The sequence below is a fragment of the Mercenaria mercenaria genome, chromosome 4 (genome assembly GCF_021730395.1).
Source record: "Mercenaria mercenaria strain notata chromosome 4, MADL_Memer_1, whole genome shotgun sequence".
In the NCBI taxonomy this organism is placed as follows: Eukaryota; Metazoa; Mollusca; class Bivalvia; order Venerida; family Veneridae; genus Mercenaria; species Mercenaria mercenaria.
Window position 1 is genome coordinate 11,527,792 of NC_069364.1, and position 19,178 is coordinate 11,546,969.

General features: G+C 34.8%; 1 protein-coding gene and 1 long non-coding RNA gene across 3 annotated transcripts; one reads left to right on the forward strand and one right to left on the reverse strand.

Moving 5' to 3' along the window:
• Positions 1–614: 614 nt before the first annotated feature.
• Positions 615–5,035, forward strand: LOC123565294 (uncharacterized). Its single transcript, XR_008370495.1, has 2 exons — positions 615–792; positions 1,864–5,035. It is a non-coding gene; the product is annotated as an uncharacterized LOC123565294 (long non-coding RNA).
• An 898-nt stretch (positions 5,036–5,933) lies between these two features.
• Positions 5,934–13,815, reverse strand: LOC123551961 (uncharacterized). 2 transcript variants are annotated; one of them, XM_053540442.1, is made up of 8 exons: positions 13,561–13,815; positions 11,990–12,060; positions 11,587–11,682; positions 11,245–11,323; positions 9,931–10,031; positions 9,296–9,351; positions 6,812–7,003; positions 5,934–6,021 (listed from the first exon to the last, which is right to left on the reverse strand). In XM_053540442.1, exons 2-8 carry the CDS (start codon positions 12,011–12,013, stop codon positions 6,018–6,020), a joined length of 552 nt encoding a protein of 183 aa, XP_053396417.1. In that variant the 5' UTR covers positions 12,014–12,060; positions 13,561–13,815; the 3' UTR covers positions 5,934–6,017. The 2 variants fall into 2 exon arrangements, with proteins under 2 accessions (XP_053396417.1, XP_053396418.1); XM_053540443.1 differs by lacking the exon at positions 13,561–13,815 and adding an exon at positions 12,984–13,134.
• Between the last annotated feature and the right edge of the window lie 5,363 nt (positions 13,816–19,178).

Here is a 19,178-nt window from a genome sequence, read left to right on the forward strand (position 1 = left end):
AAAGGGTTCGGGATTGGTTGACCTGGGTCGTAGATCGTAGATCAACCATTAGAAAAGTGTTTAGAATTGGTTGACCTGGGTCGTAGATCGTAGATCAACCATTAGAAAAGTGTTCAGAATTGGCCAACATCTATGACCATATCTTCATGAAATTTATTCAGAATGTTTAACTTGATGACTCTTATGCCAATTCTGAAATTGGATCAACTAAGCCCAAGAACTATGTCACCCTTTTAAGTCAAAAGAAAAAAACTCAGTAACAATCTGTAGGCCACATTTAAGACCTTATCTTCATGAAACATAGCCAGAATGTTCATCTTGATGATTCTTAGTCCAAGTGTGAAACTGGGTCATGTGTGGTCAAAAAGTAGGTCACCTACTCAAAACAAAGGGACGCTTGTGAACATTCTATGGTCAAATGTATGACCTTAACTAAATATAAGTTTATAGGAATGGTCATTTTAGACTTGAACTTAATAATAATGCTGTTGTAAATTGCTGGAGCTCATACCTATGTATTTGAATTTGTTTGTGTGCATTCTTGCATTCATTTCAAAGTTATGTAAAAGTGAATTAAAATAACATGCTTCAATTTTTATTTATTCAACAGGACCATTTGGAAAGACACGAACTGGGTCACCTCCTAGGTGATTCTGGTTATCCATTAAGAAAATACCTCATTACGCCAGTAGCAACTCCGACCACTGAGAAGGAAGTTCAGTTCAACCAAGCTCATTCAAGTGGCCGGATGGTGGTTGAAAGAGCATTTGGAATGTTAAAATCTAGATTCAGGTTTTTACTTTTTATTTTTACTTAATATTATATCTAAATTCAACAAAGATAAGTTTACTGCTTAGTAGATGTCAATCTGTTCGCATCTTTTTCTAGACAAAAATGACTCTTATTTATGTTAAACTAAAAAACAGTACAGTTTTTATTCCATTTTCATTTATCACCACATGATCGGATCAGAAAAGGCTATAACTTAATCACTAGGTATAGGTCAATGTCACAGTTTAAATGTATGGGCTCCATTTTTAGCTCAACTGTCACATAGTGACAGGGCGAGCTTTTGTGATCACCCTTCGTCCGTCATCCATCCGCAATTTCGTGTCTACACAATAGTGGTTTCATTTATGACTTTATCTTAACCAGACTTGCACACAATTTGTATCACCATAAGATCTTAGTTTCTTTCTTGAACTGGCCAGAACTCATTATGAGTGCCAGAGTTATGACTCCTGAAAGGGCCAAAATTAGCTATTTTGACCTTGTCTGCACAATAACAGCTTCATTTCTAAATTTAATTTAATCAAACTTTCACTAAACTTGTGTCAATATAAGATCTTGGTTCCTTTCTTTAAACCGTCAGATCCCATAATGGGTTCCAGAGTTATGGCCCCTGAAAGGGCCAAAATTAGCTATTTTGACCTTGTCTCAACAATAGCACCTTCATTTATGATTTGATTTTAAACAAACTTGCACACAACTAGTATCACCATTATAAAGATCCCGATTCCCTTTTATACGCCTCAAGGGGCGTATTATATTTAAGATACTCGTTTTAAAGCCCAGTCCTAAAACCTGTAGAGGAATTTCCGTGCAACTTAGGTCTGGTTTACCTGTTTATGGTTGTATAGAAAATGCTACTTAATTGCTTCTTTGTAACTATGCAGAAATGCATTGAATTACTTGTTAACTTGGTAGTAAAATTTCAAGATTTTCAATTATCTTACACCAGATGTAAATCATAAAACTTACAAAATTTACTTTCGATCAGAAATTGATATTTTGTATGCAAATTAGGTATATAAAGTCCACTAATATCTTTGTAAGTATGTAAGATAAGTTTTTATCCTTCAGATGTTTGCACAGAACTGGAGGAGTTTTATACAAACGCCCTGGAAAGAGTTGCTAGATTGTAACGGCTTGTTCAAGACTACATAACTTCTGTTTAGAAAGAAACATTCCATTGCCAGATATCAACCAAGTCATTGTTGACAGACAGGAGGAGGTGCTTGCAAATACTGCAGATCTAAATGCTGTTGCTTATCGGCAGCACCTCATTGAGCGTTTTGGCTAGAAGACGGATAACTGGGCCACTTTCTTAATCTCATCTGTACCATTACAACAATTAATTGTAATTATTAGTCCCCTACTGGTTGAAAACCAGTTTCGGGGACTATAGGAGTGCGCTTTTCCGTCATTCCATCCGTCCGTCCGCCCGCAATTTCGTGTCCGGTTCATAACTGTCATCCATGAAGGGATTTTTAGCTCGACTATACGCAGTATAAGGAGAGCTATCCTACTCGCCCTGGCGTCGGCGTCTTTCCGCGTCCCCACCTTAGTTAAAGTTTTGGTGCACTTTCTCTTTTTTCCACTTATCTCTGTAATTACTTGATGGATTTGATTCAAGGTCAGAGACCACCAATTCAAAAAAGTACAGGGAACTTACTGGGAATGAGGTAAATGTATACCTGGGAATAAGGTAACGTGTGTGCGTTCTGATTGGTCAGTCATGTAAACAAACCCAGGAAGTGATTATTTTTTCAAAATTGATATTTTTTCACTGCATTTACAGTATTTTATTATACATTTTGACAAAATTTGCTACATTTTATGTGTATTGAAAAAAAGGTGGTCATCTCATTCACACGAAAATTACTTAAATAAAGTATCACTATTCATATGTTTTTCGTCCGATATTTTGGTAGAACTAGGATAGTTCTTGAAAAACTTGTAATTAGATATACATGTTTCGATGTATGGAAGGCCGTACACGCCATAATGTTACAATGTAAGTCTATTGGAAAACAGTTGGTGGTCTCTAACCTCAAACTTGAAATACTTATTCCTCATCATCATCCACATCATCTGACACAAGGGCCATAACTCTGGCACCAATATTTCATGAATTATCCCCCTCTTCACTTAGATTTTCAGGTTAAAGTTTTGATGCACTTCCTCTATCTCTGTTATTACTGAATGGATTTGATTCAAACCAACATCATCACCCACATCATATGACACAAGGTGCATAACTCTGGCTCCGTTTTTTCATGATTTATTCCCCCTTTTTACTTACAATTTCAGGTTAAAGTTTTGGTGCACTTTCACTCTTACCTCTATTACTGAATAGATTTGATTCAAACTTAAAATAGTTGTTCAGCATCATTTTAATATTACTTGGCATAAATGTACCTCTTAAGGTAGTTCTGCACGTTTTTATCGAAATTGTTTCTACAATGTAGAATTTGATTAAACTCTGATTTTCAAAAACTTCAGAATATACCTAGAAAATTCAGCAAATAAAAAGATAGGGTCGTGTGTTTGATTTTTTGCTAGACTGATTTGAAAAATAGGGACCTCACAAAATACTCCATAACGGGAGTCTATGGGAAAATCATAACATTCATAACATTTTCGTGTATAGACATTTTTCTGCAATGTAGATTTTGATGAAACTTCTCACAATTGTAAATAAAGACATGGCCTATGATTTGATGATATAAAATGTATAAGTCCGTGTTCTTATTTTTGAGATATTTGACCATGATTAAAGTAAACCAGACATTTCACGCTAATTTTAAGAAATTATTTTGAATTATTTAACGTGTGATATGTTTTAATATCATATTTCGACTTTAGAAATATAGCAACAGAGCCACTAATAAATTTACTCACAGGTTGCGATTAACCCATAAAATGATTTTCATTTCCGTACGCCGAATCCAGTCTATATTCTACATTTTCCGGAAAAATGACGTTACGCCATCACTTCCGGTTTATCAAACGTGCAGAACTACCTTAATAAGATGATGTGTCATGCACAACTTTCAGACCCCTTGCTCAAAGGTCAAGGTCACACTTGACAGTCAAATATTAACATGGCATGAAAAGGGTCTGTTTCGTGTCCAGTCCATAACTCTGTCATTTATGAAGAGATTTTAATATCACTTGGCACAAATGTTCCCCATGATGAGACGACGTGTCATACGCAAAATGTGGACCCCTGCCTCAAAGGTCAAGGTCACAGTTAGGGGTCAAGAGGTCAACAGGGCTTTTTTCCTGTCCGGTCCATAACTTTGCCATCAATGAAGGGATTTTAATGTTACTTGGCACAAATGTTCCTTATGATGAGACGACATGTCATGCGCAATATCTGGACCCCTAGCTCAAAGGTCAAAGTCACAGTTTGAGATAAAAAATCAATAGGATTTCTTTCCTGTCCGGTCTATAACTTTGTCATGCAAAATAGGATTTAAATATCAGTTGGGAAATATACTTCCCTGGGTGAGACAACATGTCATGCGCAAACCCCAGGCCCTAGGTCTTTGGTCAAGGTCACACTTAGAGGTCAAATGTCAGAAATAAAAATGAATTTGTCTTAAGCATTTCTTCTTCATGCATGGAGGGATTTTGATGTATATTGGCACAATTGTACATCATCATGAGGCGAAGTGTCATGCGCAGGTTCCTTCTTTAGAATTACTTCCCTTTGTTGTAACTTTTTTAAAATTGACCGTTAGAAAAAACCAAGACCACTTTTCTGTGGTACAACATAGATGTTACTTTCAAATTTTAGGTTATTACAGCTGAGATATTTATAGTCATTTTCCAGTAGGGGACTTTGTATTGCATGGCAATACTTCATTCACTTGTTTTTACTAGTAAAATTCTTAGTGCCTACGACAACTGAAAATAAGTTAAGTTTCTTTATAAGTATGTAAGTTGTAAATGTCAACAAAATTGATTGATAATTTTGAAAAATTTTGTAACCATGTCATTTTTTGGTTTCATTGAGATCCAGCCAACATCTGATAAAACTGTATTTATAAATTGTAACTATTTTTCACTTTCTGAATTTCATGGTACATCTGTTACCATCTATTTACATCTGAATATAGTTCTTTTTGTTTGCACACCAATATTTCATATGTGGTATTAACTAAACAATATTTGATGCCAAAATAAACATATTGAATTGTATTGTTTATATGTTGAAATGGACAAAATAATAGGATAAAAAACACATGCACAATGTTTTGTTTTTAATTATTAAAGTTGAAGTGTATTCAGTTATTTGAACTGTGGCAGTTTTTCTATCAATGATAATAGTAAACTTAGCTCGGCTACTCGAAGAATAAGTAGAGCTATGTCAGCATCAGCGTTGCATCTTGGTTAAATTTTTGTATCAGTCCTTTTTTAGCAGATACCATGATAAAGGTTCCTCATATAGCAGTTTTTATTTCCAATATGTTTCATTGTAATTCAAAAATGTTATGAATCCAGACACTTATTAAACTGACTACAAATGTATTTACCTTCATCATGCTGGACATAATTGGTTCTGACTTTGCAGCCAGTGCAGATCAAGATAAGACTGCACATTCGTGTATTCTGAACATAATCTGCTCTGTTGAGTCAGTTTATTTAGGTAAGCATTCATTTTCACTGTTAATAACTCTGTCAAAATTGAAAGCTGGACAAGCATATTAAAGAATTTTAGTATGGGAAAGGTTTATTTAATTATATGCTTATGTACAATTAAAATGGTTATAAAACTTCCTTAGCAAATCTGAAAGAAAGTGCAGGGAAGCATTGCCCTGCAGCAACTTACATTTCTACCAAGTTTAATTGAAATCCTCCTATTCTTACTTGGAAGGACAGAAAAACGGTTTAAACCACAATGATATTTACATGAACAAAGGACTATACCTCTTGTCGTACTAATACAATTTTGACAAGCGTTTCCCTATGCTGAGTTTAAATTTCAAATTCTACCATGTTTTATATAATTACTCCACATCATGTAATTGATATAGTTTTGGGTGGATGAAAAGTTGGCAGTCCAGACAAAGCCACAGCTATATTCCTCTGCCTTCACTGGTAGACAGAAATGTGCTGAAACCATTAAGAAACAACAAAGTAAATAAGTGCTACAAGATTTACTTTACAATATCTCAGTTTTAAACTGTGTACATGAAATTTCATCCTCCTTTATATGCTGTCCTCTGTTATCTGAAGTAAACAAGAAAAAAAGAACATAGTGTTGAAAATCTCTTTTTTGTACTTTTTTTAAATACGGCATAAATGCTTGCGACTTAATTGCACATTTCATGCAAATCTAAAGAACGGAATTAAACAGTGTGTGAATGTGACTTGATAGATATAAAACTGTGTGTTTTAAATCAAAGGAAATGAAATAATTTGAAATTACTGTTGTTGCATAAAACTATGAATACAAGGTAAAGATCTGTTTATAAAGATTTGATATCAGGCTAGCTATAATGTAATTTTGTCACTGATCACACGCTTTCCTTTGTTGATATCATATTTTGCTATCAACATGTTGAAATTTGTCGATATCCATTTCTGCTCAATACAAAATTTTCATAGATTAAGACAAAAATTGTTTTAAATCGGGATTTCCTTCAATATCAATGGGTGAAAATTCTTTTGAAAAATGATAATCAATTTGAAAATTGCATGTTGTAGTCTTTTTCAATTTGAATATCAACTTCTTAGTATCATTTATTTCAAATCTAACATTGTAAAGCCTAAACAATTCTATGTTTCTGGTAAAATAATTTATACAACATTCAAAATGTAAGTGTGGTCACATGACCTGACAGTTACTTTCACTTGGTCACATGACAAAAAGGTTGAAAATAATGTTTCTGGTAGTCAAAATATCTCTGTATTGGGTAATTGGATTTTATCATTGTAGACAAAAGAGAGGTATAATAATGCTTATTGTTAACCTTATAAATATTAATGAATTGTGACATTTAAAGTACAGTAAACTTACTGTTCTGTAAAAAGATCCAGGATGCCGGACAAATCATTCTTTTCTGCCAGTGTCTTGGTTGCTAACTTAAAAAACTCCTCTTGCACAGCAAGGGTTTTCACTTGCTGCTCTGCAACCTTCCTCTGACTTCTGCAAAGTGCAGTGATTTCTTCATAGAAGTTTAACTGAGCCTTTTCTAACTCAGTCAATGATCTAATGAAATAAAACAAGAAACAACTTAAAGGTGGTCAATCACATTTAAACAACATTTAATGACATTTTTACTTTTTGTATACTCTGGTAGAGAATTATTTAAGGAAACAAAAAGACCGATTACAAAGAGTTAGATTCCTATTTGAAATGTATATTTTATTATTTTTATAAAATTTTGTAATTACTACCCCTTTAATATGAAAGTATATAAAAAGCTGGTATTTCTTTTTATTTCGATACAATGTCTAGTTTTACATTTGCATTTGATAGACATATCAACTATTGAACAATCTGAATCAAAATGCAAGTTTAAAAGCTGTGTGTAGCTTCTGAATTCATTTATTTCCAATCTATCTTGGTTGCGCAACCAAGATAGGCAAAGGGAGGTAATAATAATTTTTCAAACGCGTTTCTAATGAATTCCATCTAAATACATAATTTTTAATGCAAATATTTTACAAATATATTACAATATGTCTAATATTTATACATTTCCTTCGGCAAAGTATGTTTATCAAATTTATACTTATGATAAAATAACTCTATCTTGGTTGGGCAACCAGGATAGGAAAATGAAATTTTAAAAATACCTCCAGTGAAAAGCTAATTTGTATTAAGTGTTAAGTGAACGTAAATGAGTGTAAATGATCAGATGCTAAAGTTTCGAACAAATCCGTTACATGGCCAAAATCTGATTATCCACCTTTAAGTAAACACTACAAAAGATAATCATATCTTAATGACATAGCCAACTTTCAAATGCAACACTAAGTTTATTTCTCTCAAACAGATTTCAACAATAAGGCCCTAAAAGATGTCCTAGCTACAATGTAGTTAAGTTCATATTCAGTGTATTCTTTATTGATACAGCCTTAAATTCTCATGATTATACCCCCACAAAACAAAGTTTGGGGGTGGTATATAGGAGTGAGCTTGGCGCTCGGTCGGCCTGTTGGTTTTGCATGGTTTATGGATGATAACTCAAGAAAGGCTTGACCAATTTAAATATTTTTGGTATACAGGTGTAACATCAAAAAATACAGGTAAAGTTCTACTTTGAGGTCCGTAGGTCAAAGGTCAAGGTCACAGGGACTCGGAACAGTTAAGTGGTTTCCGGATGATAACTTGAGAACGTTTGGGCCTAGGATCAAAAATTTTGGTACACAGGTGTAACATCATGAAATGCAGGTCAAGTTCCACTTTGAGGTCTGTAGGTCAAAGGTCAAGGTCACATTGACTCAGAACAGTTAAATGGTTTCCGGATGATATCTTTAGACCGCTTGAGCCTAGGATCATAAACTGAAATGCAGGTCAGGTTTGACTTTGAGGTCTGTAGGTCAAAGGTCAAGGTCACAGTGACTCGGAACAGTTAAATGGTTTCCGGATGATAACTTGAGAATGCTTGGGCCTAGGATCATAAATTTTGGTACACATGTGTAACATCATGAAATACAGGTCAAGTTATACTTTGAGGTCAGTAGGTCAAATGTCAAGGTCACAGTGACTTGGAACAGTTAAACAGTTTCTGGAAGATAACTTGAGAATGCTTGGGCCTAGGATCATGAAAACTGATAGGGAGGTTGGTTATGACTAGCAGATGACACCTATTGAGTTTGAGGTCAGTAGGTCACAGGTCAAGGTCACAGTGACCAGGAACATTTAAACAACTTTCAGACAATAACTTTAGAATGCTTGGGACTAGTATCAAGAAACCTAATCTGGAGGTTGGTCATGTCAAGCAGATGACCCATATTGACTTTGAGTTCAAAAGGTCAAAGGTCATTTAAACCTGTTATGGACAATAACTTGAGAACGTTGGCGGAGGATCATGAAACTTTATAGGGAGGTTGATCATAAATAGCAGATGACCTCTAATGATTTTGTGGTCAGTAGATCAAAGGTCAAGCAAGTTCGGCCTAAAAACCGCTTAGTTCTGTGACAATGTCATATTGTGGGAGTATAATTCGTCACTCCTGTGACAACTCTAGTTTTACCTATTTTACATACAAGGTCCATATGCGCAGACCCGTAAGAGAACATTATGACATCAATTATGATGTCAAATTGCCACATGACGTCTATATTACATTTATCCGCAGGAAAATAAAGTCCAGCATAATATTTATTAAGGTATGTCAATGAGCATGTCAGAATGAAAATAATCAAGGCCTTCTTGTGATTTATCCTCTCATTTACCAAGGTTTAGAGTTCAGATGCTTCATTAGTTAACTGTGGTAAATTAGACAATAAACCCCTCGAAGTCACTGATAGTTTGTTAAAAAGTAAAAATACCTTTTCCTCTTCTTGCTGTCTCTCACTTCATCTACAACTTCTTTCCTGCTTTCAACCTGCAATACAAGCATTTTTCATTCAGATGTGTCTTTTACAAAAAAGGACATTAGGAAGATCCAGACTGTTAAGTTATTGCATGAATTCCAAGAAAATGGAATGATATTAGGTCCTTATCAGATGGAATCCTCTTTCATAGAGATCAGTTTTTTCGGGATGGAATTATTTTTCCCACAGTTTTACATTAACAAGCTATGACGTCAAATTTTATTATCAGACATGTTAACTCAATTTGCAAGATACTGAAAAATGTCTCATATATAGGTGCTATACCTATATATAAACACTGACATGTAAAAGAAGAAATTGTGTCTCTTGAATGAGACGCCACATATGTTGAATGGGCCCTTAAAACTTTAAATAATTCATCTTTTGTTTGGGCATTTTGTACCATTGCTTTCTAATCCTTAACAGACAAACTAAAGTGTGAACATAGCTGAATTTTTGGGGATTTCATAAGGACTTCATTTCCACCTGACATTTTTCTGCTTGCATGCATCTGAACTAAATAATATGTACTTTTAACTTTTAGCCATTTCTCAATCAAAGGACAGCCCTTGATAACATTATATAGATACCTGTACATGAATAGTACTTGGGTGGATTACCACTGTCTCCTCCCCCTCCACCTGCACAACGGTCTCACTCGTACTTGGTTGCACACATGTTTCCCCGACACCTATTGATAGTGGGTAATAAATATTTACTCTTACAGTGAATGACAGACAAAGATATATAATTCAGTCTATTTCAGTTCTTAATATATACTATAATCACAGGAGTTTGAAATTCAGCCAATAAGACCATGGAAGACTGTCATCAAGAAAATAATATATACCCACTTTATACAAAATAAACACTTTATACATCACTTAATAATGACCTGTGTTTTTACTGTATGCAGACATTTTATTCCCTAATGAAGGCTAACTAAATGTCTAAACTTTGGAATCGAAATATCGAAGAAACCTTTTTGAAGTTGTGTATACTTTTACATATATATGAAGTCTTTCTTATTGGTAGAATTTCAAACTCATGTGATATAATGCAATTCTCATTCAGCTTTCTGATTATTAGACGAAATCCTCTTAAGTATGTTGAATGAGTGCAAAGATGAAACAGTTACAACATGTAACTTAAATAGAAATGAAAAGGGTATATCTATAGTTAAACCTGTATTAAGATTAAAAAGTGGCAACTTATACAATTTGCTTCTTAAAAAAGTGACATAAAACATAATAACAGTATCATCGATTGATAAAGATGAATGGATGTTTAATCTTGGTGACCACAAACACAAGTTAAACCATCTGTATACTCTGTAAATTAAATTTCATACTATAAAATAAAAGTAAATGCAAATGCTTCCTGTTAATTTGAAATAATGTTTTTCAGCTGAATATACTCCGAAGGGGTTTAGTGCAGTTCTATTTTCTAGTACTTTCAAACTTGCACCTATAAAGTTGTTTTAATTAAGATGGGTTTGTTTTATGTGACAATTGTCAAGACAATAACAAAATACCAAATGAAATATTTGAGCCACGCCATGAGAAAACCAACATAGTGGATTTGCGATCAGCATGTATACAGACCAGCATGTGCATCTGCGCAGTCTGGTCAGGATCCATGCTATTCCCTTTTAACGCCTATTGCAATTTAGAGAAACTGTTAGCAAACAGCACGGAGCCTGACAAGACTGCATAGATGCACAGGCTGGTCTGGATCCATGCTGGTCACAAAGCCACTATGTTGTTGTTCTCATGGCGCGGCGCATTTTTAATTTACCCTTTACCAGTAAAGGAGTTTTTTAATTTACACACTGCAACATATGATTTGTTATCTATATTCCTTTATTTGAAAAAAAAAATTCAAAGCTGTTCAAATGCTACAACCTTCAGCATTCTTTTTGAATTTAATGTCCTGTCCATCATTGAGTCCATCTATTACGGCAGAAGGTATTACTGATATTATCTGGAAATAAGCAGAAAGAATGGAGTACAATCATAAAATTCTTTAAAAGGTGTTAAGTTAAGACTACAGAAACTTCAAATTTCCTTCTCAATAATTGTACCTTAGCTCCTTTCAGCTATTGTAATAATGTTGGTGATTTGTTTCTAGCTTTTGAATATTATTCTCCAATTATCATTAATATTAAAATACAAGAAAAAATAAGCATCCTCAAGGATTCCTCAATGAAACACTTCTTAAAATTATAAGTTACCAATCTTTGATACCTTCTCTTCCCAATCTCTCAGTGAATTCACTGCCCCACCTCCACCTGTCTTCCCCATTTCCTTCCTCCTGATCTGCTCCTTCTTCTTTGTCTGACTCTACATAAGACATTGTAATGATGTTTGAAATATAAATGTTAACAAAAATATATAAAACATATATTTTATTGCCAGCCCAGTTAGCTGAATCAGTTTCACACAGGAAGTTGAAACTTGTAATTCTAGATGAGGGTTTAAACTGGGATCCACTGTATGGTTACTATATATAGTTGAGTAAATTATTAAATGAGGAACAAAGAGCTAAAGAAATAGATCTTTTGTAATAAGACTGACCCCGCAGAGATTTTCTGTATTTTATAATTCCTCATCAATTTTTAGATCATGAAATGAAATTCAAAGAGTATACCTTCAAATCCTTCCATTTTTTCATCTGTGACCTCCTCTACCGACCTGTCTGACCCTCCAATACTGTTAATTCTGGAAGAAAATATTAAAGGTCCGATATTAAATGAGTGCATTGGGTACAAACTGAAGGTCAAACTCAGTATTTATCTACTTATAAATCTGACCATACAAAATTATAAAAATACTATAATATAATATTATTATTATACAAGGGCTTGGTGCAAAACCATTGTAAGTATATATAAATAAAGAACAAGATACAATAGTTTTGCGCCAAGCCCTTGTATAATAATAATATTATATTATAGTATTTTTATATTTTTGTATGGTATAATAATAATTGGTTTAATTGTAAAAAAAAACAAAAGTCAGCTAGTGTAGTCAGTTAAAAACTCAGTCAGAGCTTATGTTGTTTTGTTATATCTTATATGCCTTGTTGACTTAAAATTAAACCTATCTTGTCTTGTCTTGTCTTGTCTTGTATTTATTATACATGACACTTTCAAGTTTGTTTTTATTATAACTGATTACATAATTCTATAATTCATCAGTCATTTGTAGATCTATTTGAACAGTGTTTGTGTTCACAAACACAAATTACAGCATTTGCAAATGAAGAAATCAGTATGCCTCTTCTCTCGATTCAGATCTCGAACCTTCGTCTTTTGAAGATTAGCATGCAGGCAGCTATTTATTGATTTTAAATTTTTGCATGTTGTGGTAAACCATGATAGTTTTAAAAAGGGAAAGAAAAATATAAAACATATGTGGTAGCATATGTGGTAGCCTACAGACTTATTTGGTTCAATGAGACACCGGCTGGCTATTTCATTGGGCGGGTGTCGACACAAGCCCAAGACTGGCCATCTGAAACTAGCTAAACCTAAACTTGCATTGTATTAAGAAATTATTTGCACAACACTACTGTAATCCTTATAATTGTAGCCTTACTCATTTGTCTTATCAGGATGACTTATTTTAGGATATGTACTTACACGACTGTCCGAATTTCTGGGTTGTCCGAAATTCTGGGTCGCAAACCAGTATATATTATAGATATCCATGTATGTATATTATACGATATTTTTAAGTGGTCATCCTTCTAAGACGTGAAGGGACGGCGACAGTCAAAAGGCAGTTATTATATCTATACAGTATGACGCATTTTAAAAGCATTTGTTCAGATAAGGGGGCCCCCGTGGCCGAGTGGTTAAGGTCGCTGGACTTCAAATCACTTGCCCCTCATCGATGTGGGTTTGAGCCTCACTCGGGGCGTTGAATTCTTCATGTGAAAAGCCATCCAGCTGGCTTACAGAGAAGAAGCCATCCAGCTGGCTTACAGAAGGTCGGGGGTTCTACCCAGGTGCCCGCTGGTGTGATGGCAAGAGGGGCACCTGGAGTCTTCCTCCACCATTAAAGCTGGAAAGTCGCCATATGACCTATCATGTGCTGGTGCGACGTTGAATAAAAAAAAAAATTTGTTCAGCTAACGAATGTCTTTGTCAACAATAGGATCAGTCACAGTACTTTAGAAATATAGAAAGACGCGGAAATACGAAATGAAAAATAAACCTTTCACAAATATCCCTCCAGAACTGCACCTTTTCCTTTTCACTTGTGTCTCCGTGCCTACCATAAATGGTAGACACATTGTCTGTGCATCCGTTGACAAGGACGCTGACTTCGTTTACTTGCCAATTACTCTTTCTGCTTGTTTTTACTTTTGTAGCGGACATCTTGTCATCTAGATACAGACGATTTTTGACATAAGTCACGTGACCCGGATGTTTACATTTCAGACTGCATCACTGTTTTTAGGTCGTACGACGGAAACAGTCTTAGCTGCGACCGAAGATGTACGACCGTGTTCATAAAACGGTTCGGCCGTAGTCGCAGAAAAAATCTTAAATATCTGTCTTACGATGCGACCGGCCTTACGACCGACCTCGATGATAAAACGGGCCCCTGGGTCGTAGATCGTAGATCAACCATCAGAAAAGGGTTCGGGATTGGTTGACCTGGGTCGTAGATCGTAGATCAACCATCAGAAATGAGTTCAGAATTGGTTGACGGGTCGTAGATCGTAGATCAACCATCAGAAAAGGGTTCGGGATTGGTTGACCTGGGTCGTAGATCTTTAGTCAACCTTTAGAAAAGTTTTTTAGAATTGGTTGACCTGGGTCGTAGATCGTAGATCAACCATCAGAAATGAGTTCAGAATTGGGTTTCGACCGGGGTCGTAGCTCGTAGATCAACCATTAGAAAAGTGTTCAGAATTGGCGACCGGGTCTAGTCGTCGATCAACCATCAAAATGAGTTCAGAATTTGGTCGACCTGGGTCGTAGCTCGTGGATCAACCATCAGAAATGAGTCAGAATTGGTCGACCGGGGTCGTAGCTCGTAGATCAACCATTAGAAAAGTGTTCAGAATTGGTTGACCTGGGTCGAGATCGTAGATCAACCATCAAAAATGAGTTCAGAATTGGTTGACCGGGTCGTAGATCGTAGATCAACCATCAGAAAAGGGTTCGGGATTGGTTGACCTGGGTCGAAAGGATCGTAGTTTCAACCATTAGAAAAGTGTTTAGAATTGTTGACCTGGGTCTTTAGATCGTAGATCAACCATTAGAAAAGGTTTTAGAATTGGTTGACCGGGGTCGTAGATCGTAATCAACCATTAAAAATGAGTTTCAGAATTGGTCGACTGGTCGTAGCTGGGTAGATCAACCATTAGAAAAGTGTTCAGAATTGGTCGACCTGGGTCGTAGCTCGTAGATCAACCATTAGAAAAGTGTTCAGGATTGATCGACCTGGGTCGTAGCTCGTAGATCAACCAATTGAAAAGTGTTTAGAATTGGTCGACCTGGGTCGTAGCTCGTAGATCAACCATTAGAAAAGATTTTATAGTTGGTTGACCTGGGTCCTAGATCAACCACTAGAAAAGTTAATAATAAACAACTCTGTTTTATACAAGGTTTCGGCTTTATTTGCTTTTATCAAGTATAGATGACCACATCACATTTCGACCATGTTCATTGCAGACCATGATCAAAGCACAGATGACAAAGACACAAGATACATGGGACTCTGAAAACAAAAGTTAATGTTTACAAAACGTGACAGTTTTCTACTATATATTTTAAGCCGTATTGTACAATCTATAAGGTTAAAAATTACAATAATATATTAAAGTCTATGTAAAATTATAAAACCTGTTGTTACATTTAATGTAATTTACTATTACAAAATTATAAAAATTAAACTTAAGATAAAAAGTGTACAAATACTGTGAATGTAATTACCTCCCTTTAATTCTTACGAAAAAATATAGACTAAATAAAGTTTAAGAAATCATTTAAATATTTATCAAAACTACTTATCAAAAAAAATTATATAAATGTATAGAATAATCAAAACTTATGACAAAGAGATTTAAGTAAATGTTTTTAAAACGCTTATAAAACTACTAAATCTACAAAACCTGTTAGTGTCTATTTAAAAAAAATATATAGTGTTTAGAATTGGTTGATCTGGGTCATGGATCGTAGCTCAACCATCAGAAACGCGGTCAGAGTTGGTTGACCTGGGTCGTAGATCGTAGATCAACCATTAGAAAAGGGTTTAGAATTGGTTGACCTGGGTCGTAGATCGTAGATCAACCATCAGAAATGAGTTCAGAATTGGTTGACCTGGGTCGTAGATCGTAGATCAACCATCAGAAACGCGTTCAGAATTGGTTGACCGGGGTCGTAGATCGTAGACAACCATCAGAAAGGGTTTGGGACGGGTCGTGGACCGTAGATTAAAACCCATTAGAAAAGTTTTTATAGTTGGTTGACCTGGGTCGTAGAATCGTAGATCAACCATGGGAAATGTGTTCAGAATTGGCTGACCTTGGAAATGACTGACCATAGGGTAACACATTTCGAATAAGGAACTGGACTTTTGCAAGTCGAGATGGTACAAGCAATGAGAAAATAAACCTTACTCGCGGTTTAAAACGCTCCTGCACATGAAAAAAGAAGTTGCATTATAGCACGATAATTTAAATTGGAAAACCCGAACAAGGAAAAGGGAACCGGTTCCCTTTTCCCCTTTTTCCCAAAGTCAACTAAGGAACAGAACATAGAAAATGAAAATACTTTAATCGAAATAAAATCTTTTCAAAAAGTTTATATACATTATCTTCATGAACTGTTTTAAAGATGTATGTGGTATTTTTCTTGGATATGAGAGAGTATAAATCGCAATAGAAAAACAGTTCGAATGAGGAACTGGATTTCTCCGAGAAGACATGGTTCAAGCAAGGAGAAAATAATCCTTATTCGCGGTTAAAAACTATCCACAGTATAAACTGAACACGTTAGATCATAATAGGAGTAAGTGAGATCGAAAATCAAATAAGGAATAAGGAACTGGTTCCCAAATTCCTTTTTAAAAAGTCGAATAAGGAAAAGAAACAGAAAAAAATTTATCACAGTAATATCTTCTAAAACAATGTAAAATAGATAGTCGTCATAAACTGTTCGAAAATAATCCTTAATCGCGGTTTAAGGTGGTTCGGGGGTTTTTCCTACAAATTTCGAAGTAAAAGATATAAGACGATATTTATAGGTCTGTACGTTTTAAAACATCTCCTGTCTTTCATTTGGAGAAAAAAAAAATTTTTTTCCGAGTTCAGGTTACATTCTACCAATTCATTTTTCTTTTTTTAAATATAAACATTAAATATTCAGACTTCAGCCACTTAAGAGCATTTCAATGATATGAAAAGCATATACATAGTGTATATGGTCATTTAGTATTGACGTGTTTTGTTACATATAAGAAAAATGATCTGTTCTGAGAAACATCATCTTCTAAAAGTGCTCCCCCCTGCCCCCATGAAACTAGCCGTTTAGCAATTACGTATATGTAGACATTTTCTCAAAGAATAATGCTGACTCTAGGAAATTCTCTATGAAAATGGTCTAGATCTTTTCTATCTTTTCTAAATACAATATGCAATAAAACTAAGCAAAAAATATAACTGTCACCCCCTCATATGACTCATTATATTAATTTGTCCATGCATGAACAACATTTTGATTACTTCATATTTAACACTGAGTAGTCACTTCCGTTTGTAACCGTCCTCCACATTTCCTTTGGACCCCCCCCCCCCCCCCCCCCCCCCCCCCTGGCGGCACATATATTTTTCAAGGGAAATCGCCGCTTTTCTGTCATAATCGCACTACGATTAATGTTATAACAAGACTCAAGAATATAGCTAAATCCAATGTTATTGTTTGCAGGTTGCGTTTTGTAAATTATTTCATTTGGAAAATGCTTGAATAAAGAGATAACCGTAGTTGGGTGGGGAAAATAGAGAAAAAATTCAATGTATTTCATGGCCGTAGAGTCGATATAGAATAAAACGGAACCGTCAAAGTTCTTGATATCCAAATAAAATCTTCTTAAATATTTTCTGAATAATAAAATAAATAAAAACGGGGGATCTTCATGGCAGATTTTTGAAAAATCTATTTCCTTTCTGTTGGTAAGCTAGATATCGAGACGTTGATACATCATTTATGGTGTTAAAGCCACACAAATGTTTTGTTCATTATGTCCTTTATAGATACATTTTTGTATATACAGGTCAATGAAAGTACAAGGAAATGAAATATTTTTACTAAAACAGATTCACATTATTTACAGTGTCAAGTAATTTACAATCTAAGTATATTATCTATAAATATACTTCATTATTATACAGGTCTCTCTTTTGTCTACAATGATAAAATCCCATTACCCGAGAAAGAGATATTTTGACTATCAAAAACATTTTCAACCTTTTTGACTCGTGACCAAGCGAAAGTGACTGTCAGGTCATGTGACCGCGCTGATATTTTAATGTCATACAAGAGTAATTAACTGCTTCAATTTTTTAGCCATACGATTGCCTCCCTTGTACACATATAGTAGTGATGTCACTATTCAATGTGTACACAGGCGATTACCGCGCTAAAGATGAAACTGTTAAATAGGTTAAAGGTCAGTAATTCAAATCCTTCTTTGTTTCATATAAAAAACGACAACTTCATATCGTCTTTACGTATCTTTAGAGAACATCACTTTTTCCTACACCTATTTTTCATGAAGGTTCTATCATAAATTAACGAAAAAAATGAAAAGAAAATAGGGGGTTATGTAGTTCCTAGTGAAATGCCAGTCAGTTGTGGTCTGCAACCCTAAAAATGGCGCATATTACCTCCGTCCGCGCAATAAACACCTACTTCGGTTTCGATCTGCAAAACTTGCCATGTGGGGTGTATGAACATGAAAACCGTCTCATTTCATGCAGAATGTCTTCTAGTAGTGAGAAACGGTGATTAAAGCACTCGTTCTACACGAATTTGCGCAAAAAAAGGGAAAATTAGGATCTATTTATTATGGCTTCTTCGACTACACCACGGAAGCAACATTTTCGACCGAATTACTGACCTTTACTCCTATAGAAATGTTTCTTTTCAAATACACATAATTTTCATTTCTATTTTCAAGAAAGATGTAATACCAAACATATTCCCAAAGTTTCATTGTGAAATTTCGAGATTTTAGAGAAATATAGACATTTAATAGAAGCCACCCCCTACCAATTTACGGGGCTAAATTTTGGCCCTATGGCCTTTTATTGTATATTTGGTAAAAGTTTCACTCTTTTGCATATTTTCACTTGGATTCTAAAATATCATTCATTCCGCATGAATAAGACCCAAAAGGATGCATTTTGTGCATTTCTGACATTCTGGAGACAAAATACTGGCTTTTTAACCCAAAGAAATCGCTGCTGAAAAAGGCATCTTCTCAAAATAATGGTCAAATTCAAAATTTTCAAATTTCACTATTTTTTTGCATTGAAAACACCTTTTATATCATAAACAACCGATCTATGACTATTAAGACTAATTGCGATGTGTTTCGAGAAAGTCTTATTTCAGCTCTTATAAATTAAATGAATTAAAAACATTTTTAAACATTTTTATGTACAAAATTTTGTTCGGTATAATAAAGTAAATATCATATGGCAACGTATGTGACATTGATATTGTCAACCCTTGAAACAGAATGTCACTACTCGGCTTTCGCCTCGGGTGACATTCTGCCCTCGGGTTGACAATATCAATGTCACACACTCTGCCATATGA

Excerpts from the sequence above, each read along its gene's own strand:
- LOC123551961 (XM_053540442.1), bottom strand. The coding sequence starts at position 12,013 with ATGAAAAAATGGAAGGATTTGAAG. Across the intron at positions 11,683-11,989 it reads AAAAATGGAAGGATTTGAAG|AGTCAGACAAAGAAGAAGGA; the intron begins GTATACTCTTTG and ends TGTCTTATGTAG. Across the intron at positions 10,032-11,244 it reads ATTCAAAAAGAATGCTGAAG|GTGTCGGGGAAACATGTGTG; the intron begins GTTGTAGCATTT and ends CACTATCAATAG.